Source organism: Heterodontus francisci, chromosome 5, assembly GCF_036365525.1.
Source record: "Heterodontus francisci isolate sHetFra1 chromosome 5, sHetFra1.hap1, whole genome shotgun sequence".
Taxonomy (NCBI): Eukaryota; Metazoa; Chordata; class Chondrichthyes; order Heterodontiformes; family Heterodontidae; genus Heterodontus; species Heterodontus francisci.
Genome location: NC_090375.1, coordinates 58,902,617 through 58,930,557, shown reverse-complemented (window position 1 = coordinate 58,930,557; position 27,941 = coordinate 58,902,617). Strand labels below are relative to the sequence as shown.

General features: G+C 43.4%; 1 protein-coding gene across 3 annotated transcripts in view; it reads right to left on the bottom strand.

Moving 5' to 3' along the window:
• Window positions 1–27,941, bottom strand: part of nbeal2 (neurobeachin-like 2) — a 314,989-nt gene that overhangs the window by 23,493 nt on the left and 263,555 nt on the right. For all 3 annotated transcript variants that reach the window (XM_068031502.1, XM_068031504.1, XM_068031503.1), the window contains 12 exons: window positions 26,876–26,971; window positions 24,954–25,078; window positions 22,241–22,381; window positions 21,350–21,480; window positions 19,754–19,863; window positions 18,334–18,451; window positions 15,846–15,943; window positions 13,791–13,907; window positions 7,885–7,974; window positions 6,571–6,680; window positions 4,675–4,847; window positions 2,938–3,032 (listed from right to left, as the gene is read on the bottom strand). In XM_068031502.1, the coding sequence (XP_067887603.1) occupies window positions 2,938–3,032; window positions 4,675–4,847; window positions 6,571–6,680; window positions 7,885–7,974; window positions 13,791–13,907; window positions 15,846–15,943; window positions 18,334–18,451; window positions 19,754–19,863; window positions 21,350–21,480; window positions 22,241–22,381; window positions 24,954–25,078; window positions 26,876–26,971 (1,404 nt within the window). The remainder of the gene's footprint in view (window positions 1–2,937; window positions 3,033–4,674; window positions 4,848–6,570; window positions 6,681–7,884; window positions 7,975–13,790; window positions 13,908–15,845; window positions 15,944–18,333; window positions 18,452–19,753; window positions 19,864–21,349; window positions 21,481–22,240; window positions 22,382–24,953; window positions 25,079–26,875; window positions 26,972–27,941) is intronic.

The window sequence follows — 27,941 nt, the reverse complement described above, 5'->3', positions numbered from 1 at the left end:
AGACAGTACCAGAGAAGGAAGTAGTATCATATTAGATATGAGCAGACTTAGAAGGACTACGAGGAATAGAAGGACAGGTTGAGAATGTATGTATGTAAATACACTAAGTTTGGTGAATAAGACTGGTGACCTACAAGCACAAATAACTGTGAGGGACTATGATGTAGTGGCAATAACAGAAATTTGGCTTAAAAATGGGGAGGACTGGGTGCTTAATAATCAAGGATACGAAGTGTTCAGAAAAGATAGGGAAGGAGAAAAGGGAGGTGGGGTAGCAGCACTGATTAGGGAAGACATTATAGTGTTGGAAAGAGAGGATGTCCTTGAGGGGGGCAAAGACAGAATCCATTTGATCAGAGTTGAGAAGCAAAAAGGGGATGATCACACTACTGGGGTGTATTATCGGCCTTCAAATAGTGTATGTGTGAGAGAGAGAGAGAGAATGTTAGAATAAAGGAATGGAGGGGGAAGGAATTTCTGAAAAGTGTTCAGGAGAACTTCTTGACCAGCATGCTCTCGGTCCAATTAGGAAGGAGACATTGCTGGATCTGGTGCTCGGGAATGAGGTGGACCAAGTGTCTGTGGGAGAACTCTTTGGTATGAGTGATCATTGTATCATAAGGTTTAGATTAGCAATGGAGAAGAGCAAGGAACAATCTAAAGTAGAACTTACAAATTGGAAAAGGGCCAACTTCAATGTGATGAGAGGGGATCTAGGCAGGGTCAAATGGAACCAAAAATTGATAGGAAAAACTGTAACAGAGCAATGGATGATCTTTAAGGAGGAGATGGTTCAGGTAGAGGATAGGTACATTCCAACAAGCGACAACAAATGCAGGCCATGCCAGCGATGCCCACACCCCATGAAAGAATACAAAAAAAGATAGGGGTCCTTGGATGACGAGGGAGACAGAGAATATGATGAAACAAAAAAAGATGGTGTATGATGTATGTCAGGTGGATTCCTCAAGCGAGAACCAGGCCAAATACAATAAGTTGAGGAGGGGAGATGAAGAGGAAAATAAGACTGGCAAAGAGGGAATATGAGTAAAGAATGGCAGTTAACACAAAAGGACACCTAAAAATCTTCTATAGTCATGTCAATAGTAAGCGGGTAGTAAGAGGTGAGGTAGGGCCTATTAGGGACAAAGAGGATGATATTCCAAAGGTAAGTGTTTTGCAGGCAGAGGAAAGGCAGATACTTAATTTAATTGATATTGGGGGGTGGGAAAGGGGTATTAGAAATTTATTCCAAATATTTTGGGGGAGGTCAGGGTATTTTTTTTTAAATTTAAGTTTACCGGCAGGGCTGGCTGCCCTTTAAAAATGGTGGCACGCCTGCGCACAGGCAGCTGACACCATTGCTGGCTTCGGACAGCTTGCTCCCTCCACTTGGCTGGGGTGGGGGGGGGGGGGCGCGGTGGAGAACAGGCCGACCTGGGAATTTAAATGAGCCGTCACGCGGTAGATCACGGCAGCTCTGTGGCATGCGGGCCACCATTTTCTTCGCCGACAGCAGCAGCAGGCTCTTAAAACTAAGCCCGTTAACTCTGCTTCTCTCTCCACAGATGCTGCCTGACCTGCTGAGTATTTCCAGCATTTTCTGTTTCTATTTCATATTGAGAGAGTAGCTAGCAAAGCATATTGGATATTTTACTTCATAAATAGACGTATTGAGTACAAAAGCAGGGAGGTTATGCTGAACCTTTATAAAACTCTGGTTAGGCCACAACTAGCGTATTGCATCCAGTTCTCATCACTACTTTAGGAAGGATGTGAGGGTCCTTGACAGGGTGCAGAGGAGATTTACCAGAATGGTTCCAGAGATGAGGGATTTTAGCGACAAAGTTAGGTTGGAAAAGCTGGGTTTGTTCCCCATGGAGCAAAAGAGATCGAGGGGAGATTTGATAGAGGTGTACAAGATTATGACAGGTTTGGGTAGGGTAGACAAAGAAAAGCTATTCCCATTAGCTGAAGGTACAAGGTTTAGGGCAAGAGATGCAAGGGGGATGTAAAGAAGAACTTTTTTACATAGCTAATGGTAATGACCTGGAACTCGCTGTCTATGAGGATGGGCGGCGCAGCGGTTAGCACCGCAGCCTCACAGCTCCAGCGACCTGGGTTCAATTCTGGGTACTGCCTGTGTGGAGTTTGCAAGTTCTCCGTGTCTGCGTGGGTTTCCTCCGGGTGCTCCGGTTTCCTCCCACATGCCAAAAGACTTGCAGGTTGATAGGTAAATTGGCCATTATAAATTGCCCCTAGTATAGGTAGGTGGTAGGGAAATATAGGGACAGGTGGGGATGTGGTAGGAATATGGCATTAGTGTAGGATTAGTATAAATGGGTGGTTGATGGTCGGCACTGACTCGGTGGGCCGAAGGGCCTGTTTCAGTGCTGTATCTCTAGACTAGACTAGATGATGCAAGATTTCGAAAGGAAATTGGATGGGCACTTGAGGGGAAATAAACTTACAGGGATATGGGGACAGAGCTGGGGAATGGGACTGATTGGAATGCTGTTCAGAGACAACATGGACTCGACGGGCCGAATGGCCGCCTTCTGTGCCATTATGAGTCTATGACACTGTCGATTACCTACACCCACATGGACTGCAGCAGTTCTAGAAGGTGGCTCACCACCACCTTCTCAAGGGAAATTGGGGATGGTCAATAAATGCTGGCCATACTCGTGATACTCACATCCTATAAATGAATTTTTAAAATATTCTTTGTTCTAAAAATTTTTTAGGTTGGAGAAGTTCCCAGACCTTTTTTGGTGTGCCCATCCCCATGACATGCCTGAGATGATGCAAGGAGATGAAATGGATGCAGAGTGAAAACCAATGTCCTTTCATTGAATAGCACTATGTTCCGCCTCTCCAACACACTCTCACAATGCCATTCTTCTCATTAGGGGTGTATCCCTGAGGGCATTTTACCTGCTGGATGACCTGCCACACGATGCAGGTAGTGTCCCTTGACCCTGAGATCAGATAGATACCACAATTGTCCAGCGCTAGGCATGTTACAATATCTGAGGGGGAAATAAAGACATGGTTTAGTAAAAAGTACAGACTGCCAATTCACCATACCATTCGCTGGTCATCAGTGAGTGCTGGAAAATTTCAGACTCTCACCATCAGCGTCAGGCAGGTTAAGGTCAAATTTAGCATGGCTTAGAAGCACAATAAATTCCTATGCACTGTGTAAAGCAGTTGTAGATCTATTAGAACATGCATTAGATGCAGGAAAAGCTCCCTAGACATGACACTCCCACCACACCCCCAGCCTCCAAAAAAGCCAGTTCATAGCCTCCTTTCTCACTTTGTTAGCTCTGGGACCTGCTTTTCAATTCAGTCCCAGCTAATTGGATAAAAGTCTAATTACTTTGATGGCTGAAAAACCCCAAGGTGCTATGATGTTAATAGAGATAATCCCCCACCATCAATGTCCTGGAGGTTACCACTGTTCAGAAACTTAACTGGAGCAGCCGCATAAATACTGTGGCACAGTGGCGCAGTGGTTAGCACCGCAGCCTCACAGCTCCAGGGACCCGGGTTCGATTCCAGGTACTGCCTGTGTGGAGTTTGCAAGTTCTCCCTGTGTCTGCGTGGGTTTTCTCCGGGTGCTCCGGTTTCCTCCCACAAGCCAAAAGACTTGCAGGTTGATAGGTAAATTGGCCATTATAAATTGTCACTAGTGTAGGTAGGTGCTAGGGAAATATAGGGACAGGTGGGGATGTTTGGTAGGAATATGGGATTAGTGTAGGATTAGTATAAATGGGTGGTTGATGTTCGGCACAGACTCGGTGGGCCGAAGGGCCTGTTTCAGTGCTGTATCTCTAATCTAAAGGTCAGAGGCTGGGAATTCTGCAATGAGCAACTCACTTCCTGATTCCCCAAAGCCTGTCCACCATCTACAAGGCAAAAATCAGGAGTGTGATGGAATAGTCTCCACTTGCCTTGATGGATGCAGCTCCAACAACACTCAAGAAGCTTGACACCATCCAGGACAAAGCAGCCAGCTTGACTGGCACCCCATCCACCACCTTCAACATTCACTCCCTTCTCCATTGATGCACAGTGGCTTCAGTGTCCACCATATACAAGATGCACTGCAGCAACTTGGCAAGACTTCAACAGCAGCTTCTGTGACTTCTACCACCTAGAAGGACAAGGGTAGCAGAAGCATGGGAACACCACACCTGCAAATTTGCCACATGTCACACACCATCGTGACTTGGAAATGTGCTGCTGTTCCTTCATTGTTGCTGGGTCAAAATCCTGGTACTCCCTCCCTAACAGCACTGTGGGTTTACCCACACCACAAGGACTGCATTGTTCAAGAAGGCGGTTGACCATTATCTTCTCAACGGCAATTAAGAATGGGGCAATGAATGCTGGCCTTGCCAGTAATGCTCGCATCCCATGAACAAATAAAAAGATAGAATCCGCTGGGCCAAAATGTCATCAAGACAGAATAGTGGAACCTTAACTGCATAATTAATTTGTGCTGTATCTGCTCTCAGAGTGTTTGATGGACAATATAGATGGAGCTTTATCCTGTACATAACCCATGCTGGAAAGCTTTGTTCTGGATCCCATTTCTATTTTCTGTCACTCGTGATGAGCATAGTAAAAGTATCAATATGGCAATGAAGATCGGCTGCTGCTGACCTATGTGTCTTAGCATGTGTCCCGTCACTTTGCCCTTGCTCAATGATGTAACCCGAAGACTGTTATCCCAGTGACCGCCACTGAAGAGAAGTTTTCCATCGTGGGAAACAGCCAGGATCTTTGGTGATAAATTGACACCGGGAGCAAATGGACCTGCCAGGAAGCGCTGAGTCCTGTCAAAATAATAATAGAAAGGATAAAATAAGGAAATCAGTTCACAGGTTGATGGTGAATTAATTCATGTATCTTTTACTTTCTGGACTCACGAAAACAGAGACTGCTCTAGATTCAATGTCGCAAATGTTAAAGGAAACACTAACTCTCAGGCTCAGTGTTAAAGGAGACAGTCACTCTAAGCGTCAGTATGGGTTAAAGGAGACAGTAACTCTAGGGATCATTGTGAGTATTAAGGGAGACAGGGACTCTAGGTCTTGTTATGAGAGGCTTCTATTTTTGAAAAAATATGTTTTTAAGGACTCATATTTAAATTGTGGAAATGGATTCATTTAGAAGCCTGATGAAATGCTGGACTTTGTTTTTTTTACTGGGGTCATTAAAAGAACACTTGCCTGCAAACACTTACTGGAAGAATCAAGGAGTGCTGAAAACAACCTCTACTGGAGATCACCTGCCTTAAGATAAATAAACCACAGAAACCTTGAACTAGAAAACATAGAAACATAGAAAAATAGGAGCAGGAGTAGGCCATTCAGCCCTTACAGCCTGCTCCGCCATTCAATACGATCATGGTTGATCATCCAAACTCAGTACCCTGTTCCCGCTTTCTCCCCGTATCCCTTGATCCTTTTAGCCCTAGGAACTATATCTAACTCTTTCTTGAATATATTTAATGATTTGGCCTCAACTGCTTTCCATGGTAGAGAATTCCACAGGTTCACCACTATCTGGGTGCAGAAATCTCTCATCTCAGTCCTAAATGGATTACCCCTTATCCTTAGACTGTGACCCCTGGTCCTGGACTCCCCCGCCATCGGGAACATCCTTCCTGCATCTAGTCTGTCCAGTCCTGTTCGAATTTTGTAGGTTTCTATGAGATCCCCTCTCATTCTTCCAAACTCTAGCAAATACAAGCCTAATTGACCCAATCTCTCTTCATACATCAGTCCTGCCATCCCAGGAATCAGTCTGGTGAACCTTCGCTGCACTCCCTCTATAGCAAGAACATCCTTCCTCCAGATAAGGAGACCAAAACTGCACACAATACTCAAGGTGTGATCTCACCAAGGCCTTGTATAATTGCAGCAAGACATTCCTGCTGCTGTACTCGAATCCTCTCACTATGAAGGCCAACATACCATTTGCCTTCTTAACTGCCTGCTGCACCTGCATGCTTACTTTCAGTGACTGGTGCACAAGGACACCCAGGTCTCGCTACACCTCCCCCTTTCCCACTCTATCGCCGTTCAGATAATAATCTGCCTTCCTGTTTTTGCCTGAAAATGTTGCTTCCTTCAATTCAATATATGTTATGATCCGTGGAGAAGTGGAACTAGAAAAGACAGTGCTAGAAAAGAGTCCTCCCACCTTGGTCACAACAGTTGGTGGTTTGGCCTGCCAAGAAAAAAAGATACCCCCAGCTCATTTTGCCTGCACCTTTCTAAGAGACCCTAAGAAGTCCAGTGTGTCAGCTCCCCTTTCCTCCTGTCTTTGGAAAAAGCCTGTGATTCAAGTGTCTGCTGGCTGAAACCCCTGATGCCACATTTTTCCTGGAAAGCCTATCAGACAATTTCTCAACTTCTCCAGACCGTGTTAGTGTGTCTATTAGAAGAGATGATGACTTTGGATTCTGTGTGCGATCAAAGGAGATAACGAGTTAGAGTTACTGTAGAATTGTGTAGATTATGGAACTGAAATAATCTCACAAAGTGTACTTACTTTGCACTGGAGATGATTGGATCCCGGGTGAAGGTGAAGTAATTAGAGATGTTTTTGTCATACGGCAGCCAGCCATGAGTTCCTATCAAACCGTTCAGACTCACTGTGACCTGAGAGAAACAAAGAATCAGCAAGTAGGCCAGGCCCAGGGAACACCAACAGATGCAATGGGCTATCCAGCTTCAGTTCAGTTCAGTCCAGTCCAAAAACTGGGCTGGGTTAGGGTATGTAAAACACTAGGCATAAAGTGGGCTCACATTGTGCAGCACAACATGACCATTCGACACGAGTGCATTTGTTGTATTTTCACCCATGCACGGTTAGCGCACCCTCTGCTCCCGCCATTTTGCACACAACCACAATATATAGATTTGCAAAAAAAACTTTCTCAACAACTACCAGATGGCGGTTATTCATGAAATCAGATGGTCTAGATTCGGTTGTATATACTTGAACTAGAGGGGCTGAACTGCACATTTATATGGTATTTACTAACAGCATGATGCTATGGCTCTTCGAAAAATACAACTTGAATGCTGCAGGTGGGGTCCGAAGACGTCATTGAGTCACGAGTGCCATCTATTCTCTGGCTTGAGCAGGGAGCTGCTGTGACATTTCCACTAAGTGAAGCGCGTGGGAAGAGGATTCAGGACTAGTAAAAGTCATTTAAGGTTACTTTTTTAAAACTTTCCTCTTGGAGTCAAGTTGAGCAGGACTCCTTTGGACTGCACAAGGAAAGATGAGGCCTTTCCCTTCTTCCCTCCTCCAAGACCCTTCCGAAACCTCCAACAAAAGATCATTGGCCTGAAATGTTAATTCTGTTCCTTTCTCCACAGACATTGGCTGACCTGCTGAAAATTTCCAACAGTTTCTGTTTTTATTTCAGATTTCCAGTATTCACTGTATTTTGCTTCAAAAGCACTTGATTGGCTGTAAAGTGCTTTGGGATGTCCTGAAGTCATAAAAGGCGTTATGTAAATGCAAGCTCTTTCATCCTTGTTGGAAGTCAAAAAATTTAAAGGCCCAATATGAAGTATTTCAATGCCTCTGTGAACTGATTGGAAAAGCCTTTGGGCATGCCTGAATCTAGTGGTCACACTGGTTTCTCCCATTCCCCTTGTTCTACACAATCAAACAACTGTTAGCCAGGGACCTGAATGCAAATATTTTTGGACACCTTATTTACTTTTTTAGTCCTCATGTTACATCCTTACTGTTACTATAAGTGTTAGTCACACTGTTATTTGTGATCGCTTTTTTTTTTAAAGCAAGAGATACTGACGATTTTGATATTTTTCAACACTATCTACTCACCAGAACATCTGGAGATCCCTGTGTTATAAAGGAGTGCGCTTGATTTTTTGGCACCAAGGCCTGCACCAGTGGAATATCATCGCTGATGCCCTGCAAGATGATAGATCAGGTTATGTAGACATTCCTACGTTCTGCTATTCATATATATTGTTTTAGAGGGACGTGAACTACAGAGGATCCCATTTCATCCTTGGAGATGCCCATGTCAATTGCACTAAGCATCACTGTTCCTTTCACATATTGCTCATCTTTTCCAACCAACTAACAATCTATCCACATTCTTGCTGATGATTCCATTCTAAGCATCCTGCTCCAGTTGCTCAGTGCACATAACCTAGAGGTAGTGGCTGAGTACCTATGTCTTCATCCCCTACATGCCTTACAAAGGGATTATGAAAATGTTGCTTCCTTCAATTCTTCAAAGGCCCTGTTTATTAATGCCTCTCATAGGAACACAAGTAGGCCATTTAGTCCCTGGAGTCTGTTCTGCCATTCAATCAGATAATGGCTAGACTGTAGCTCAACTCCATTTATCTGCCTTTCGCTCCATAACATTTGATACCCTTATGCAACAAAAATCTACCAATCTCAATCTTGGAAGTTTCAGTTATTCAGCATTCATAGCCTTCTGGGGAGATAGAGTTCCAGATCTCCATTACCCTCTATATGAATAAGTAGTTCCTGATTTCATTACTAAATGTCCAACCAAACAGACATCATCATTGCCCTTTGATGACTTCACCTTCAATCCTTCTAACCTATTTGGCTCTAACTATCCATTCTGATCGCAAATGGAACTCCCACATCTCCTCCACTGTTTAAAATATTTCTTCAGAAGTTAGTTTCCTTTTTGGTGCCAAACACTTTTCTTCTGAGCATCTCTCAGCTCTCTATAAAGCCCAAGAGCATCCAAAACAAGCATTCCTGAAGGAGTAATAAAAACAGAAAGTTCTGGAAATACTCAGCAGGTCTGGAAGCATTTTTGGAGAGAAACAAAGTTAACATTTCAGGTCTGTGACCCAGGTTAACTCTGTTTCTCCCTTCACAGATGCTGCCAGACCTGTTGAGTATTTCCAGAACTTTCTGTTTTTATTTCAGATTTCCTGCATTTGCAGTATTTTGCTTTTATATTATTGAAGGAGTACTGCACTGTGAAAAATGCCAACTTTTGGAAGAGATGTTAAACCACAAGGCCCAGACTTCCTTCTCAGGTGGACTTAAAATATCCCAAGGCACTATTTTGCAAAATCAGAGGCATTCTCTCAGTGGCGGTATAATATTTATCCTTCAACCAATGCCATCATAAACAAATTATCTGGTCATCATTGCTGTTTGTGGGGTCTTGCTGTGGACAAATTGGCTGTTGCATTTCACTACAACAGTGGCTACATTTCAAAGGCATTTAATTGGCTTTGAAGTGCTTTGGGGTGTCCTGAGATCGTGAAAGGCACCACATAAATGCCAGTCTTCCTTTTCATGTCATTGATGGAAAAGCAGCCACATTGATAGAGGCATGGTTGAAAAGCAGAAAGCAAAAGGTAGGAGCAAAAGGACATTTCGGCTACTTTTCCGAATGGAGGGATGTGACTAGTGGTGTTCCGCAGGGATCAGTGCTGGGACCTTTGCTCTTTGTAGTATATATAAATGATTTGGAGGAAAATGTAGCTGGTCTGATTAGTAAGTTTGCGGACGACGCAAAGGTTGGTGGAGTTGCAGATAGTGATGAGGATTGTCAGAGGATACAGCAGGATATAGATCGGTTGGAGACTTGGGCAGAGAAATGGCAGATGGAGTTTAATCCGGAAAAATGTGAGGTAATGCATTTTGGAAGATCTAATGCAGGTGGGAAGTATACAGTAAATGGCAGAACCCTTAGGAGTATTGACAGGCAGAGAGATCTGGGCGTACAGGTCCACAGGTCACTGAAAGTGGCAACGCAGGTGGATAAGGTCGTCAAGAAGGCATACGGCATGCTTGCCTTCATCAGTCAGAGCATAGAGTATAAAAATTGGCAAGTCATGCTGCAGCTGTACAGAACTTTAGTCAGGCCACACTTAGAATATTGCGTGCAATTCTGGTCGCCACACTACCAGAAGGACGTGAAGGCTTTGGAGAGGGTACAGAAGAGGTTTACCAGGATGTTGCCTGGTCTGGAGGGCATTAGCTATGAGGAGAGGTTGGATAAACTCGGATTGTTTTCACTGGAACGACGGAGGTGGAGGGGCGACATGATAGAGGTTTACAAAGTTATGAGCGGCATGGACAGAGTGGATAGTCAGAAGCTTTTTCCCAGGGTGGAAGAGTCAGTTACAAGGGGACATAGGTTTAAGGTGAGAGGGGCAAAGTTTAGAGGGGATGTGCGAGGCAAGTTCTTTACACAGAGGGTGGTGAGTGCCTGGAACTTGCTGCCGGGGGAGGTGGTGGAAGCAGGTACGATAGCGACGTTTAAGAGGCATCTTGACAAATACATGAATAGGATGGGAATTGAGGGATACGGTCCCCGGAAGTGCAGAAGGTTTTAGTTAAGGCAGGTATCAAGATCGGCGCAGACTTGGAGGGCTGAATGGCCTGTTCCTGTGCTGTACTGTTCTTTGTACTGGAAAGACCTACTGAGTGGCATTCTACAGGGTCTATTTACTCTCAACAAAATTATTTGGACTTGGATATTAAGAAAACACTAACAAAATTTGCTGATAACACCAAATTTGGGGAACAGCAAATTGCACCAAAGATTATAGAAAGGCTAGCATAATAGGCCGATAGGGTGCAGATACAGTTTAATGTAAAAATGTGAAATAATACAACTTGGAAGTAAGAATAAGCAAAGGAATACACCTTGCATGGTCAGATTTTACATAGAATTCAGCAGTAGAGAAGCTGTGGGACCTTGGTATATGTGTCATCAAAGGTGGCAGCACAAATAGATAAGGTTATAAAAAGGCAATAAACCTCTTGGAAAGGGATCTTGGTGTCTTAGTAGACTTGATGCTCACGATGTCTGACCAATGCAGGGCAGCAATCAACAAAACCAGAAGGATGTAAAAGTATGGAGGCAATGTTGAACTTATACAAGACTGTAGTTAGGCCACAGTTGGAATATGTGTAAGTTTTTGGCACATTGAGTATTCTGCTCCTCAGTTGAGTTTGTTCCCAGGTCCAATTTTCTCCCCATCTCTCCTAAAGTCACTGACTCTTTATGGATTAGCGCAGTTAGAGGGCAGTTAAGAGTTAGCCACATTGGTGTGGGACTGGAGTTACATATAGGGAACAAAGAAATGGCTGACCAACTAAATGCATACTTTGGTTCTGTCTTCACAAAGGAGGACACAAATATCATACCAGAAATGTTGGTGAACACAGGGCTTAGTGAGAGAGAGGAACTGAAGGAAATCAGTATTAGTAGAGAAATGGTGTTGGGGAAATTGATGGAATTGAAGGCCGATAAATCCCCAGGGCCTGATGGTATGCATCCCAGAGTACTTAAGGAAGTGGCTCTAGAAATAGTGGATGCATTGGTGGTCATTTTCCAAGATTCTATAGACTCTGGAACAGTTCCTACAACTTGGAGGGTAGCTAATGTAACCCCACTATTTAAAAAGGCAGGTACAGAGAAAGCAGGGAATTATAGACCAGTCAGCCTGATGTCAGTAGTGGGGAAAATTCTCGAGTCCATTATCAAAGATTTTATAGCAGAGCACTTAGAGAACAGTGGTAGAATCAGGCAGAATCAGCATGGATTTACGAAAGGGAAATCATGCCTGACAAATCTATTAGAATTCTTCGAGGATGTAACTTGATGTTGATGAGGGGGAGCCAGTGGATGTGGTTTATTTGGACTTTCAGAAGGCTTTCGACAGAGACCCACATAAGAGATTAGCGTGTAAAATTAAAGTGCATGGGATTAGGGCTAGTGTATTGCGATGGATAGAAAATTGGTTGGCAGACAGGAAACAAAGAGTAGGGATAAATGGGTCTTTTTCTGAATGGCAGGCAGTGACCAGTGGGGTACCGCAGGGATCGGTGCTAGGATCCCAGCTATTCACAATATATATTAATGATTTAGATGAGGGAACTAAATGTAATATCTCCAAATTTGCAGATGACACAAAACTGGGTGGGAGGGTGAGTTGTGAGGAGGTTGCAGAGGCGCTTCAGGGTGATTTGGACAAGTTGAGTGAGTGGGCTAATGCATGGCAGATGCCGTATAATGTGGACAAATGTGAGGTTATCCACTTTGGTAGCAAAAACAGGAAGGCAGATTATCTGAATGGCTATAAACTGAGAGGGGGGAATATGCAGCGAGACCTGGGTGTTCTCGTACACCTGTTGCTGAAGGTAAGCATGTGGGTCTGACAGGCGGTAAAAAAGGCAAATGGTATGTTGGCCTTCATAGTGAGAGGATTCGAGTACAGAAGCAGGGATGTCTTGCTGCAATTATACAGGGCCTTGGAGAGGCCACACCTGAAATATTGTGTGCAGTTTTGGTCTCCTTATCTGAGGAAGGATGTTCTTGCTATAGAGGGAATGCAGCGAAGGTTTATCAGACTGATTCCTGGGATGGCGGGACTGACGTATGAGGAGAGATTGAGTTGGTTAGGATTATATATGTTGGAGTTCAAAAGAGTGAGGGGGGATCTCATAGAAACCTATAAAATTCTAACAGGACTTGACAGGGTAGATGCAGGAAGACTGTTCCCGATGGTGGGGGAGTCCAGAACCAGGGGTCATAGTCTAAGGATACAGGGTAAACCTTTCAGGACTGAGATGAGGAGAAATTTCTTCACCCAGAGGGTGGTGAACCTGTGGAATTCACTACCACAGAAAGCAGTTGAGGCCAAAACATTGTATTTTTTCAAGAAGGAGTTAGATATAGCTCTCGGGTCTAAAGGGATCAAAGGGTATGGAGCAAAAGCGGGAACAGGTTATTGAGTTGGATGATCAGCCATGATCATAATGAATGGCGGAGCAGGCTCGAAGGGCCGAATGGCCTACTTCTGCTCCTATTTTCTATGTTTATAGGCCAAATTACGCAAGGATGACAGCATTCCAGTACCTTAACCCCAGTGGTTGTTCTTTCTTAACTGTGACTGTCAGTGGCATCACACGATGCAACCACAATGGCGATTATAATTGCTATCCAATGGCTCCTTCTGGCTGGTGTGCACAAGTAGGCTTTTACTAAGACCAAGTTCAGTCTTGGCTTTCATGCCTTTTTCTGCTTCTATTTTGGTCAAATACCCCAATAAACCTCCCTGTCTAGGTTCACGCATGAATGATGACCACTTGAGTGAGCTGCCAGCATCCATGCAGCTGTTCCACAACAAATCAGCAGCTTTTTTTGGGTTAAGGGAGAGAAAACTTGGAGAGGTTTTAGAATAAATTTCCCAGAATGACAGGAGGAATGAAAGACTTCAGGTATGTGGAGATAGTAGAGAAGGTGGTATTGTTCTCTTTAGAGCAGAAGGATAAGGGAGGATTTAATAGAGATGTTCAACATTCTGATGGATCTTGATAGAGTAAAGAAAAAGAAAAAATTACTTACCAAGAGAGTGATTAGAATATGGAACTTGCTACCAAATGGAGTAACTGTGAATAGCATAGATGCATTATTTAATTTTTAAAAATTCATTCATGGGATTTGGACATCACTAGCAAGCATGTATTGCCTATCACCAAAGGGAAACTAGATAAATACAGGAATAAGAAAATAGAAGGATATGCTGATAGGGTTAAAGGAAGTATGGTGGGAGGAGCTCATGTGGGGCATAACACTGGCATAGACCAGTTGGGTTAAATGGCCTGTTTCTATGCTGTAAAGTCTATGTCGGGCAGGGGGTGGGGGTGGGGGAAGAATGCCCATCCTTAATACCTTTATCACTACGTAGGTCAATTGGATAGCCATATACCTCAACAAAGAAGGACTTCAGTTGGCCCAGGTGCTCAAAGACGTTCAATGTGTAGTTGTCGAATCGCGCTAAGCGTCTGGCAGAGTTCTCTGCAGTAAGACGTGGAGGATGTGGCTCCTGGAAGGAAAGAAGAATTAAACAAATAAATACAGGAATTAATATTTCTTTGGTGTTAAGGATAAGAATCTTCCTTCCCCAAATCCTTCAACTTTCTTTGCTCCTCCTGCAATGAGGGGACTGTCCTTTCAGAGGAGATTGAGTAGAGTGCGCCTTTATTCTCTGGAATTTAGAAAAATGAGAAGTGATCTAATAGAAATGCATAAAATTCCTAGAGAAGCTGAGAGGCTGTTTCCCTGGCTAGAGTCTAGAACTAGGAGTCAAAGTTCCAGGATAAGGAATCGGCCAATTAGGTCTGAGTTGAGGAAATTTCTTCACTCAGAGGGTTGTGAATCTTTAGAATTCTGTACCGCAGAGACCTATGGATGCTCAGTAATTAAGTATGTTCATGAGTGAAATAGATTTTTGAACAGTAAGAGAATCAAGGGATATGGGGATAGGGCGGGAAAGTGGATCTGATGTAAAAATTCAACTACAATCTTACTGAATGGCAGAGCAGGTGTGAGGGGTCATAATAGCCTACTCCTGCTCCTATTTCTTAGGTTCTCTCATGAAGATGCTGACTTGTGCTGATGTATGTGGCACTTTTCCCAAGTGACCATTCTTCATGTGTTGGCTTTCAGAGCTCAACCTGTGCTCACCTGTGGACACACATGGGCACACACAAACAAGCACAAATATATACACAGACACACATACACTTTGCAGAAAGTCACTGGATTGTGAACGTTAGGAATGGGAATGGTGACTGATTTTTCCTCTCCCAAGCCCAAGGAGCAAAGAATGGTTACAGTGCCCCTCCTTTTGCCAAGGCTGGGCAATGAACCTATGACCCTTATGGACAATATAGTTCAGCTATCCAAGGGCTTGACCAACTGAACCCTTAGAGGAGGCAAACTCCCTGTTCAAGCAATGCATTTTTCCCCTCTGGAGTGACAATTGAAATGGTGGATGAACTGCATCATTGGTGATAACATGGGGACCAAAGGCTCAGAGGAGACAATGGATTCAGTTGCAATTGACACTTAAAATGAAGCTCGACAAAGAAGCAAGGATAAGCATTGGAGATGTTAACAATGATGTTAGAGTTGCTTTTTTGGAGCTTAGTTTGCCAAAATTAGGGAATCAACAGATAAAGGGTGGGTTGTAAATCCTGTTATATGTGGATGAAGCATGGAGTGCACTTGATGGGCTGAATAGGCTTTCTTTTTCCCAGCCTTTCTTATGTACAAATTCAGGGCTATTCTCATTCTCAAGCTGTGTGGCAAGGCCAGCATTCATTGCCCTGAGAAGCTGATGGTGGGCCATCTTCATGAAAGGTTTAATACAACTTAGTGACTTGCCACTTCACAGGACAATGAAGTAAACTATGCTGATGTGGAACTGGAGTCACATATAAGCCAGTTCGGGCACAATAATCCAACAGCTTTGTGTTCACTTTTATTGATATCAGCTTTTTACTTTCAAAATGTTTTTAATTTTACGTTGCATGTTAAATTCTCGTATTGCCATGGTGAGGTTTGTACTCACAATGTCTGGATTATTGGCCAGTAACATAACAATGATGCTATAGTATTCTTTGGTTGCTGAATAACTTCTTAATTCACTGATTTGCACTTAGCCATCTTAGATGATGCAAGTTTCCCAATTCGCATAGATCAGGAATGTTCAAGGTTTGATCCCAATCTGACAGGGTTCCTGATCACAGCCTCAGCTGGAAATAGTGTGACTGCTTGGCGAGTACAGACACGGTTGAATAGCCTTCTGTTCACAGATTCAAATAAGGGTCATTCGTGACAGGTACTGGGAGGGCAATCGCTCTGCATGTGACTACAGACTAGCATGAGGCAGGAAATAAGGAGAGAAAATTGGAAAAGAAGAAAATGCAAGGGAGAAAATAGTTCGGGAAGAGAAGCTAACAATACAATTTCACTTTACCTTCAGGAGTTGGCATGGGGTTTGCCCAAAGTTACTGATGATCCCTTCTAAAGCCTTCCTTTCCGTCTCATCAGCGATTGCATCAAGATCCACTGCACCTGTGCAGCAAGGGCTGAATTAATATTGGAGGCAAAGTTGTGTGAATAAACCTCAATTCTACACCATCAAAAGGGCCAACATGACTCTGATTGAGAAATGTAGCTGAAGGGCTCATAGGTTAGAAGGCCACCAAAGCTGTTGAATTGGGAAATGAAGAGTTAAAGTTGGAGACGTTGTGATGAGTCTTGAAGGACCAGAACAGCAATGGCAGATGCTCCGTTATTGGGTGAGAGAGCCTAGGCATCACTTCCTTATTTCTGTAACTACCACCAGCCCTGCAACTCCCCCAAAACCCCATCCCTGAACTCTTCATTCCTTTCACTCTTGCTTCTTGTGCAACTCATTCAGTTTGTTCCTCCATCAGCCAAGTAAGACCTAATGTCTGGAATTTGCTCCCTAAACCCATCCAACGCATTCTCCTAAAAAAAAAACCCACCTCCTTTGACCAGGCTGTTGGTCACCACTCCTAATCTCTCCTTCTTTCGCTCAGCATCCAAAGAAAGACTTGCAGTTCTATCGTGCTTTTCACATCCTCAAGGCATCTCAGCTTTACAATCAATGAAGCACTTTCAAATTCTAGTCACTGTTGTAATGTAGGGAAATACAGCAGCTAATTTGTACACAGAAAATCTCCACAACAATTCTTTTTTTATTCGTTTGTGGGATATGGGCGTCGCTGGCTAGATCATAATTTATTACCCATCCCTAATTTCCCTTGAACTGAGTGGCATACAAGGGCATTTCAGAGTCAACTACATTGCTGTGGGCCTGGAGTCACATGTAGGCCAGACCGGGTAAGGTTCCTTCCCTAAAGGACATTTATGAACCAGATAGGTTTTTACAACAATCGACAATGGTTTCATGGTCACCATTAGACTAGCTTTTAACTCCATATTTATTAATTGAATTCAAATGTCACCATCTGCTGTGGTGGGATTCGACTAGTCTAGTGACATTACCACTACGCCACCACCTCCCCTGACCTAGTAATCTGTTTAGTGGTATCGGTTCAGGGATTTTGAAATAGCGCCTTTTACATCCACCTAGGTACAGACCTCAGTTTAACACCTCATTGAAAGACAGCAGCTCCGATAGTATAACATTCCCTTGGTACTGAACTGAATTATCAGCCAAGATAATGTGCTCAAGTTTCTGGAGCGGGATTTGAAACTACAACCTTCTGACTTGGAAGCAAGAATGCTACCATGAAGCCACAGATGCAAAGAACTGAGATTATTATTTTTTCCAGATTTATATGTAGGGTATGATTTTGTTAATTTTATTTTACTTAAAAGAATTCCCTTTCAGGATATGTGATTTCTTGGGGGTGCGGGCAGCTTTTTCAACAAAAAAATTAAATTCACTAATTTCACTTGGTTTTGAATAGCAAATGTTCCTCCATGCTTCTCAAAACCCACACTTTTTTGCCTACCCTGTATTCCAACTGTTTGGAAAGTCCTAAAGGCCAGCAGGCAGCTGACCCATCGGGAGCACACATTGAAAAACTGCCTAGATGCTGTGCACGATTTTCATTCACAATATCAATAAACAAAAAGTCACGATGAATGATTGCAGGGACGAGGAACTTCAGTTATGTTAGAAAGACTGGAGAAGCTGGGATTGTTCTCCTTTCAGAAAAGATTAAGGGGAAATTTAATAGAGGTGGTTAAAATTGAGAAAGTTTGATAGAGTAAATAATGAGAAATTGTTTCCAGTGGCAGGAGGGCTGAAAACCAGATGATACAGATTTAAGATAATTAGCAAAAGAACCGCAGGGTAGAGGTGGAGAATGTATTTTATCTGGTGAGTAATAAATTTGAATGCATTACCTGAAAGGATGGGGAAGCAGATTCAATATTAATTTTCAAAAGGGAATGGGATATATACTTGAAGAGGAAAAGTCACAGGGCTATGGAGAAAGAACAGGGGAGCTGGAGAGCTGTTTCAAAGAGCTGGTACAGTCACAAAGGGCCAGAGGCCTCCATCTGTGCTGTAAGAATTTATGATTCGATTTGCTTCTCGCTGGTGAGGCTGCCCATCAGGAGCGGACGTTAATATTAACCCACTGTATGTTTGTGCAGAAGTGGAATACTTTACTTTTTTTTAATACACTCAAGCACACAGAAGACATGCTGATGATATGCACATGATATTTTCCAACTGGTTAAGTTCAATTTTGTCTCCAACGTCCATCAAAACTTTGACTATTTCACCTATCCCCAATTAATCCCAAAATCTGACATTCAAAGTAAATCCTAAAAGATGACAGCAAGTTACTTTTCAACCATAAAAGAGGAAAACAGAGAACAGTTTGTAGCAAGTATCTTCTGGCACTCCGAAGAGCCCCCTTTTTATGCTCAGACTACATGACCCTGCGCAGTTGCCATACCCTCATACGTGCAGTAATAGAAGACATTCAGTGCTTCAACAGCTGCAGGCCCCCTCTGCTTGTAGCCGAAGATCAGGTCAATCCAGTCGTGGAGGTTTGTGGAGACGTATTCTGACTCCTGAAGACAGGAACAATAAAAAGTAAACATTAACTAATTAGAAATAAGTGAGGAAGATACAGTGCAGAGTGGATAAGAGAATCAGAGTGGAGTGAGGTCAATTGGGCTATCATTAGTCTGAGGAAGACACTGAGCTTCGTTTGGATTACACGAACAGAATGGGCTGTCACAGCAGGTAAGGATGAAACCTAATGCAATGGTTCAGATGGTTTATATATAGAACAATGGATACTTAAGAACATTGAAACATAAGAAATAGGAGCAGAAGCAGGAGTAGACCTTATGAGTCCTCAAGCCTGCTCTACCACTCAAGAAGATCATGGTTGATCTTTGATCTCAACTCCACTGTCCTGCCCGATCCTCATATCCCTTGATTTGCTTAGAGTCTAGAAATCTTTCAATTCCAGCCTTGAATATACTCAACCTGAATATTACCAGCCCTCTGGGGTAGAGAATTCCAAAGATTCACAACTGTTTGAGTGAGGAAATTTCTCATTTCAGTACTAAATGGCTGACCCCTTATCTTGAGACTATGACCCCTGGTTCTACTCTCCAGTGAGGGGAAACAGCCTCTCGGCATTTATCCTGTCAAACCCTCACAGAATCTGATATGTTTCAATGAGATCACCTCTCATTTTTCTAAACTCCAGTGAGTATAGGCCCATTCTACTCAATGGGAGTGAATAACAGGCTAAAATCTAATTCAGGAGTTCAGGTGATTTATACATTGATTAATGGCTACCTGGGAGTGAGTTATAGGCTGGAATTTAATCGAGGGGCTTGGAAACTTAATATATAAAATAATGAATACATAGGGGAAAGTATTCTTGAAGGATGAAATGATACACGCAAGGGTTACTGGCTTTCAATCTATACACAGCATGCTGCATTTAGCCACTTTGCCACCAGGGATAACCGCTGAAACCTCCAGTTGGAGGTGAAACAGCGGCTGCAAGTTGGGAGGCACCGAAGAGTTCTCTGCAGTATTGGAGATCAAAGTATCACAGAAGTTATACCCCTCATGCACAATTTCACAGTAGGACTGGTGAAGGGCCAAAAGGAGATGGCCAAGCTATGAAGGTGGGTGCGGAATAGGGCAATAGAGATCCATGAGAGAAAAGTGGAAACACTCTTATCCTAAAACAAACACAGGGTATGATCCAGGATTGCAACTGAATCCTGAACTTGCAAAATGGGATCGCACTGCTCATGCAGGACCTTGCAGAGAGTTCACAGGAAGAAAGCTCAGCAGCTGGTGACAAAGTATAAGCAAAGAGATTTTTTTCCCTCCCTCTCAGTTACCAGTGCTCTTCTGTGCTTGTAAATGAAATCTTCAGGAGATTTTGCCCACTTCGGAAGGACAACATCAGCCACATTTTCACTGGTCATTTGCAGGCAACCAAGGTCAAACCCTAGAGAGCAAGACAGAGAGAGAGAGACCAAGAGACAGAAAGACGGAGGTGAGGTTGGGGTGGAGGAGTTGGGGAGAGAGTGTGATAGAGTGAGACAGAGAGAGAGATGGAGGCGGGGAAGAGACAGACAACGCAAATAGAACAAGACAGAGAGAAACATTGAGAGTGTGTCAGTGACAGAGATAGAGGGAGATAAAGGGAGGAAGGGGAGTTACAGAAAGAGAGAGATAAAGAGGGAGAAAGACAAAGAGAGAGACAGAGACAGAGAGATGGGGAAGAGAAAGACAGAGAGGAAGGTGAGCATCAGAGAGAAAAAAGACAGACACAGAGGGGGAGAGAGAGAAACAAAATGAAAATTATTTTTTGTGAGAGATTTCATCCTTGTTATTTCTCTCCCTTTCATTAACCCACTGATCAGATCCACACTGCAGAATCATAGGAGATGGCCCTCCCCCATACTTGCTGGTGGCCTAGCAGGGCCCCAGGGAGCTTTCCAATACTGTGCTAAAGTGAATAATGTTTGCATGACCATAGATCATGAGTATCATCAGACTATTTGACTGTAGAGGGTATCACAGCAAATGTCAATTCTACCTGACATGCACACAGGTACATTTTCCAACAGAATGGATTAGATAGCAATCATAAGAACATAAGAAATAGGAACAGGAATAGGCCACTCAGCCCTTTGAGCCTGCAGCGCCATGCAATGAGATCATGGCAGGAGTAGGAATACTGACAGATTTCCCACTTGGTCGTGCAAGGGGTGCTGAAGCCAAATGCAATGTTGACCTTTCTCAGATCAACTAACAACACAGGTCTCAGGCTTTCTAATTCCTGCAATTCAATGTCACTGTCCAGTGTATTTAACTCAGTGAGCCGTGGGCCCACACACACATTAACGTTCAGTGATGTCAGCCTTGGCTCAGTGGTAGCATTCTGACCTCTGAGTCAGAAGGCTGTGGCTTCAAGTCTCACTCCAGAGACTTCAGTGTATAATCCAGGTTGATACTTCAGTACAATATTGAGGGAGTGCAGCACTGTTGGAGGTGCTTTCTTTTGGATGAGATGTTAAATCAAGGCCCCATCTACCCTCTCAGGTGGATGTAAAAGATCCGAAGGCACTTTTCAAAGAATAGCAGGGAATTCTCCCGATGTCCTAGCCAACATTTATCCCTCAACCTACAACACTAAAACAGAATATCTGGTCATGCATCTCATTGCTGTTTGTGGAACCTTGCTGTGTGAAAATTTGCTGCTCATTTTTCTATGCAACAACAGTGACTACATTTAAAAGATAATTAATTGGTTGTATAGCACTTTAGGACATCCTGAGGTCATGAAAGATGCTATATAAAAGCAATTATTATTATATTTCTTGTCAAATATTTTAGTTACTGTACTGGTATTTAAATAAAAACAAACGAATGTTTAAAACAAACTCCTACAATTCAACTCAAGCTAAAGAGCTGCCAGCTCTGCCTACCGTTCTGGTTCTCCAAAAACTCCGGGAAGTAGAAGAATTCTGGAGTCAATTCCTTCACATCTACGGGATTGTCTATCCGGACCTGCCAGGCTGCAGGGATAGAATGGAACTGACGGTCTGCACAGTCGAACCTGCAGGACACAAATAGTTAACAGCATGGTGTCTAGGTGACTAAAAGGATATGTATGAAAGTAGTTGAGTTTACATTGGAGATGGAAAACATAGCATGCTTTCCTCAGCTAAGGACGATTCGAGGTCAGGCACTAATTTGGAGCCAATGTAGGGATAGCTTTGCTCTCCTGAACCCATCCTAACTAGGAACTGGTTTGAGGCTGCTTAAACTCATTTCACAACAGAACTTTACAGATGTCAACAAAAGATTTTCATAGGAACAGGTGCAAGTCATTTAGCCTCTTGGGCCTTCTCAGCCATTCAATTAAATCATGGCTGATCTGTACCTCAACTACATTTTCCCGACTTTGCCGAATATCCCTTGATATCCCTATGTAACAGTAGTCTAGCTATGTCTGCCATGGAAGCTCCAGTTGACCCAGTATCCACAACCTTTTGGGACAGCGTTTCCAGATTTCCACTACCCTGTGTGAAAAACTACTGTTATTTCACGCCCAAATGACCCGGCCCTAATTTTAAGATTATGCACCTTGTTCTGGATTCTCTCACCAGAAGAATTGCTTTCTCCATATCTACCCCATCAAATCCTTTAAACATGTTAAACACATCAATCTGTTCATCCCATCAGTCAGGCTACATCTGGATCCAGATCCCAGAATTTATTGCAACACATGGTCCTGCTTAACACACCCCTGTGGAATCTGCCCCTCTCTAGAGTCAAGGTGCAGATCTTCTATCTCGTTGAGAATCAGAACTCACCTGCCACTCTGTAGTTGGATATGCAGGGTTGTGAAAGGTTCTATCCGGATCATGTAATGCATGACTCCAGCTGCATTAGAGTAGTGTGTACCATAGTGAAATTTATCAATGTCGCCTGTGGGATCTTCAAAACTCTCATATCTGGGTGATGAAGCAGAAAGAGTTAGATCTCATGTGTCTACTATTTAACACAACTCAGTTTGTGAAAACATAGGCATGATTCGGAAGCACAGAATTCCCAAGAGCCAAAATTATTCACCATTGTCCAGAATTACCAAAGAGCACATTCCTGCCCTTTCACTCAGGAACAGGATTAGGTTATTACACCCCTCAAGTCTGTTCTGCCATTCAGTTAGATCATGGCTGACCTGCACCTCAACTTTATTTACCCACTTTGTTCAATATCCCTTGATACCTTTACCTAACAAAAATCTATCAATCTCAATCTTAGAAACTCGAAATTAATCAGCATCCACAGTCTTTTGAGGGAATAGAATTCCAGATTTTTCCATTACTCTTGATGTGAAAAAGTACTTCCTGATTTTACTCCTGAAAGGCCTAGCTGTAAATTTTTAAATTATTCTGGATTCCCCAACCAGAGGAAATACAGCAGATGCTGGAAATATGAAATAAAAACAAAAAATGCTGGAAAGACTCAACAGGTCTGGCAGCATCTGTGGAGAGAGAAGCAGAGTTAATATTTCAGGGGTCAGTGACCTTTCATCAGATCTGGCAAAGGTTAGAAATGTAATGGATTTTAAGCAAATAAAGTGGGGGTGGGTCATAAGTTAACAAAAGGGAAGATGTTGATAGTGCAGAGGGTCACTGAGAATAACTGACCTGAAGGGCATGGAGCAAAGGCAAAGGGTTTGTTAATGGTATGATGAAAGACAAAGCGTAAGTGCAGAGAAGGTGTTAAATGACAGAATAATGAACAGCCCTGGCCAAAAGCACAAACATGGAAAAAAACAGTGGGCAGGCACATGATAAGAAAAAAAATAGTGATGAAACCAACTAAAATTAAGTAAAAAATAAAAATAAAAAGGAAAAAATCAAATAAAAAAAAAAGGAGGGCCAGTCATGCTCTGAAATTATTGAACTCAATGTTCAGTCCGGTAGGCTATAATCGGTAAATGAAATGCTCTTCCTCAAGCTTGCGTTGATGTTCACTGGAACATTGCAACAAGCCCAGGACAGAGAGGTGGGCATGAGAGTAGGGGGGGGGGGGGGGGGGGGGGGGCGGGGAGGGTTGGTGCTGTTGAAATGGCCAGCAACTGGAAGATTGGGATTTTCAGACTGAGCAAAGGTGTTCCGCAAAGCGGTCACCCAATCTGCGTTTGGTCTCCCCAGTGTAGAGGAGACCACATTGTGAGCAGCGAATACAGTATACTAAATTGAAAGAAGTACAAGTAAATCGCTGCTTCACCTGAAAAGAGTGTTTGGGGCCTTGGATATTGAGGAGAGATCATCCTCCGCCATTTCTGCCACGTCCAGTGTGATGCCTCTACCAAACGCATCTTCCTCTCCCCTCCCCTGTCAGCATTACGTAGGGATCGTTCCCTCCATGACACCCTGGTCCACTCCTCCATTACGCCAGACACCTTGTCCCCTTCCCACGGCATCTTCCCATACAATCGCAGGAGGTGTAATTCCTGCCCTTTACCTCCTCTCTCCTCACTATTGAGTTCATAATAATTTCAGAGCACGAATGGCCCCCCTTTTTTATTATAGCCACTCCAGGCGCTGCTTCACAAACCACTGACCACCTCCAGGCGCGTATCCATTGTCTCTCGAGATAAGGAGGCCCAAAAGAATTTTTATTTTATTTTAGTTTGTCTCATCATTAATTTTTTACCATGTGCCTGCCCACTTTTTTTTCATGTTGGTGCTTTTGGCCAGGGCTGTTCATTATTCTGTCATTTAACACCCTCTCTGCATTTAAGCTTTGTCTTTCACCACACCATTAACACACCCTTTGCCTTGGCTCCATGTCCTTCAGGTCAGTTATTCTCTGTGACCCTCTGTCCTATCAACAGCTTCCCTTTTGTTATCTTTTGCCCCACCCCCACTTTATTTACTTAAAACCCATTACATTTCTAACCTTTGCCAGATCTGATGAAAGGTCACTGACCTGAAACATTAACTCTGCTCCTCTCTCCATAGACGCTGCCAGACCTGCTGAGTCTTTTCAGCATTTTCTGTTTTTATTTCAGAGGAAATAGTTCCATTGTATCTACCCTTTTGAATCCCTTAATCATTTTAAAGATGTTGATATTCATCCCTGAAACTTCTAAATGGAAGAGAGACATCAAACTCAGTGTGCCAATTATCAGTGACATTTTTTTTCCTGAGTTTTCTTTGTTCCTGAAGGTGCTGATCTGCAATTGTGTCAGGTACCTTGTTCACCAGTGGTCCTCAGGTACCTCACCCAAATAACCAGTCTTCATCTATGAGCCTCAAAGATGCCTTCAACCATGCCCAAGCCTGGTTCTGTCCTCACCTAATTTCCAGAGACATGTCCTTTTCAGCAGGAGTCACTGGAAAGCAATCAGGAATTAACACTTTGGCTGGATTTCCAATCCCCCTCACCCCTGATGACTCAGCAACATAATGGTTGATGGCCTGAGCCACTGTTAAGGAGAACTCATAACAGGCAAAAAAAAAAATGACCCATCCCAAACAAAAAGTCTGGACAAATTCTCCATCAACTCACTTCTCCTTCACCTCCTTTGCATGCTTATCATTCACAACACCGATCGGTCGAGAGAGGTCCCGGAAGACACTTGGATTGTTCACATCCAGTTCCTCAGATGTGTAATCACAGATGATCCATGGGAACTGAGTTAAATAAAATAAAATTCAGCAATGAAAACAAAGCTTTCATCTCTTTCATCTCCCTCTTCTAGATTTTGATTTTATATGCAAGATAATGGCCACATCTTGAACATTCACTCCCTTCACCACCGATGCACAGTGGCAACAGTGTGTACCATCTACAAGATGTACTGCAGCAACTTGCCAAGGCAACTTTGACAGCAGCTTCCAAACCCGCGACCGCTACCATCCAGAAGGACAAGGACAGCAGATGCATAGGAACACCACCACCTGCAAGTTCCCCTCCAAACCACCCGCCATCCTGACTTGGAACCATCCTGACTGTCGCTGTGCCAAAATCATAGAAAATTTAAGGCACAGAAAGAGGCCACTTGGCCTGGAATTCCCTTCCTAACAGCAGTGCGGGTGTACCTGCACCCCAAGGACTGCAGCGGTTCAAGAAGGCAGCTCACCACCATTTCCTCAAGGGCAATTAGGGACAGGCAATAAATGCTGGCTTGGCCAGTGATGCCCACATCCCATGAGCGAATATAAAAAAAGACATTAATTTTATATAAAAATTCTAACTGTATGAGAGAGATATTTTGTGCAGTCTTGAACCCAGTTCTTGATGGTCACAATTCTACAGCACTGAAATGTCCACAATTTAACATGAAATAGAAGTCTCATAAGTCTCATTCAGAGAGGCCAGCAAACTAGAACAGTGTTGAGGGAGCTTTACTCTGTATTTAACCCATGCTGTACCTGACCTAGGAGCATTTGATGGGACAGTATAGACAGAACATTACTCTGCTTTTAACTTGTGCTGCAGCTGCCCTGAAAATGTTTGATGGGACAGTATAGAGCAAACTTCACTCTGTGCTATACCTGCTTTGGGTGTATTTGCAAGGGAAGTGTAGGGGGGAGGTTTACTTTGTATGTAACCCATATTGTACCTGTCCTACGAGTGTCTGATTTTGATACTGGTAAATTTTCCATGCTTTTGAGTGCATTATGACATTATGACCAGGATTTGATCCTGGCAACAGGGGTCTCGACATGTGGAAAAAGCAACACCAAGAACCCCGCGTCGACTTTTCGCTGGAAGGCCTGCCGAATCTAGTGTCAATCAGTCACTTAAGTGGACAGCAGCAGGCCTTCCACAGGATCAAGGACCCTGGTGCCAGAAGTCCCGACCTCAGAGAGCCACGAGCCAATTGGAGACCGGCAGCTCTTCAACTGAGCAGCACCACTGTGGAGACAGTGGCTGCTGCCGGTGGAACACCTGGCTCCTGGGTGACACAGGATCCAGGCCACAGGTAGATCAGGACATGAGGGCTCTCGCAGGGTGGGGGGGGGGGGGTGTAGGAGGGTCACTAGCAAGGGCAGGGGAGTAGCTCTCAGCGTGCTCCCCCCTTCCGGCACTAAGTGGAGCCAAGAAGCAGCCCGCACGGTTTATCGTGCCATGCTTCTCGTGCGACAACAGGACCGCCCATCACATGGCTAATTGGGGTGGCGGTGGGATAAGGCCCTTAATTGGCGCCTTCCTGGCAACAGACTAAATATTGGTGGAGGCGGTAGGTGGTGAGAACACCTTTCCCACCCCCGCCACCATCCTACCCGATTTTATGCTCACCCCACCTCCAAACCCGCCGCGAGGGAAAGCATAAAATTCCCCTTTATGAGTGAAGATTTAGAGTTCCAGAACCAATTGACTAGGAGTTATGTGTGTCTGAGCTGGGACATGAAAACTGTTAGGGGCTAAAGGAGAAGCAGCACAGGGGCTTCCCTCTCTATTGGGAGTCAGGAGGATTAACTTACCACTGGGTACTGAGACAGATCATTGTAGGTTCTCCCTGCAATTGTGTTGAGTTGCATCAAGTATTCAAAGTTGGAGATTTCTCTCTGAACCCATTTCTGAAAGAGAATAACACCATTAAACCACACAACCAGCAAAAAAATCATCACAGGGACCAGCCTCTTCAAAGCCAAGAAAGCGGCATAGAGTATAAAATTAGGAAGTTATACTAAACCTTTCTAAATCACTGGTTAGATTTCAGTTGAAGTACTGACCTGGGTTTTGTGGGCAGGATAATGGTGAATGCTGATAGCCTCACTGTTAGTAAGGAGTAAATCGGACACCATCATCCACAATCCATACATATGCTGTTAAAATCAGGAAGTTGCTGTCCGAGTTATCCTGTTCCTCCACAAGCTTTACTATACTCTTAACATCGAGAGACACAGCTTTCACACAGCAAGTGATGGCATGTATCCTCAACCAATCAGATTGAAGAATTCTTAATGACAAAGGCAGAATCTAAACCAGGAAATGGAAGTTGGAACATTTCAGGTAATAAACATCATGGACAGTAAACAAAAAAAAAATGAGGGGAAGAAGATGGGTTAAGAGAGAGAGATAAAAGAGACAAATAAAAAGTTTTTAATTTTCTAAGGAAAAGGTAAATCTCAAACAATAATGAAAATCTGAAGGAATGAGACTCCACACTTTTAAAGTAAATTTTCAGTGCCAGAGGGGTGTTTGGCAGTAATCAGGAAGTGCTATCTGAGTTGTCCTGTTCCTCTACAAGCTTTACTACACGGGTACCTTCAAGACACTCAGCATTCACATACATGAATGTATGTCAATAGACCCACTAAAAATGCCAAAAAAGTTAGGACTTGTCCATTCAATTGTATGTCAATTGTTAACAGCATGGTAAGTCTTAATTACTGCCAAACACCTCTCTGGCACTTCTTTTTCATTATTGTTAGAGATTTAGCTTTTCTTTTAAAATTAAAAACTTTATCTTTGTCTCTTTTATCTCTCTCTCTTAACCCATATTCTGCCCCTCAGTTTTTTTTGTTTACTGTTCATGATGTTTAT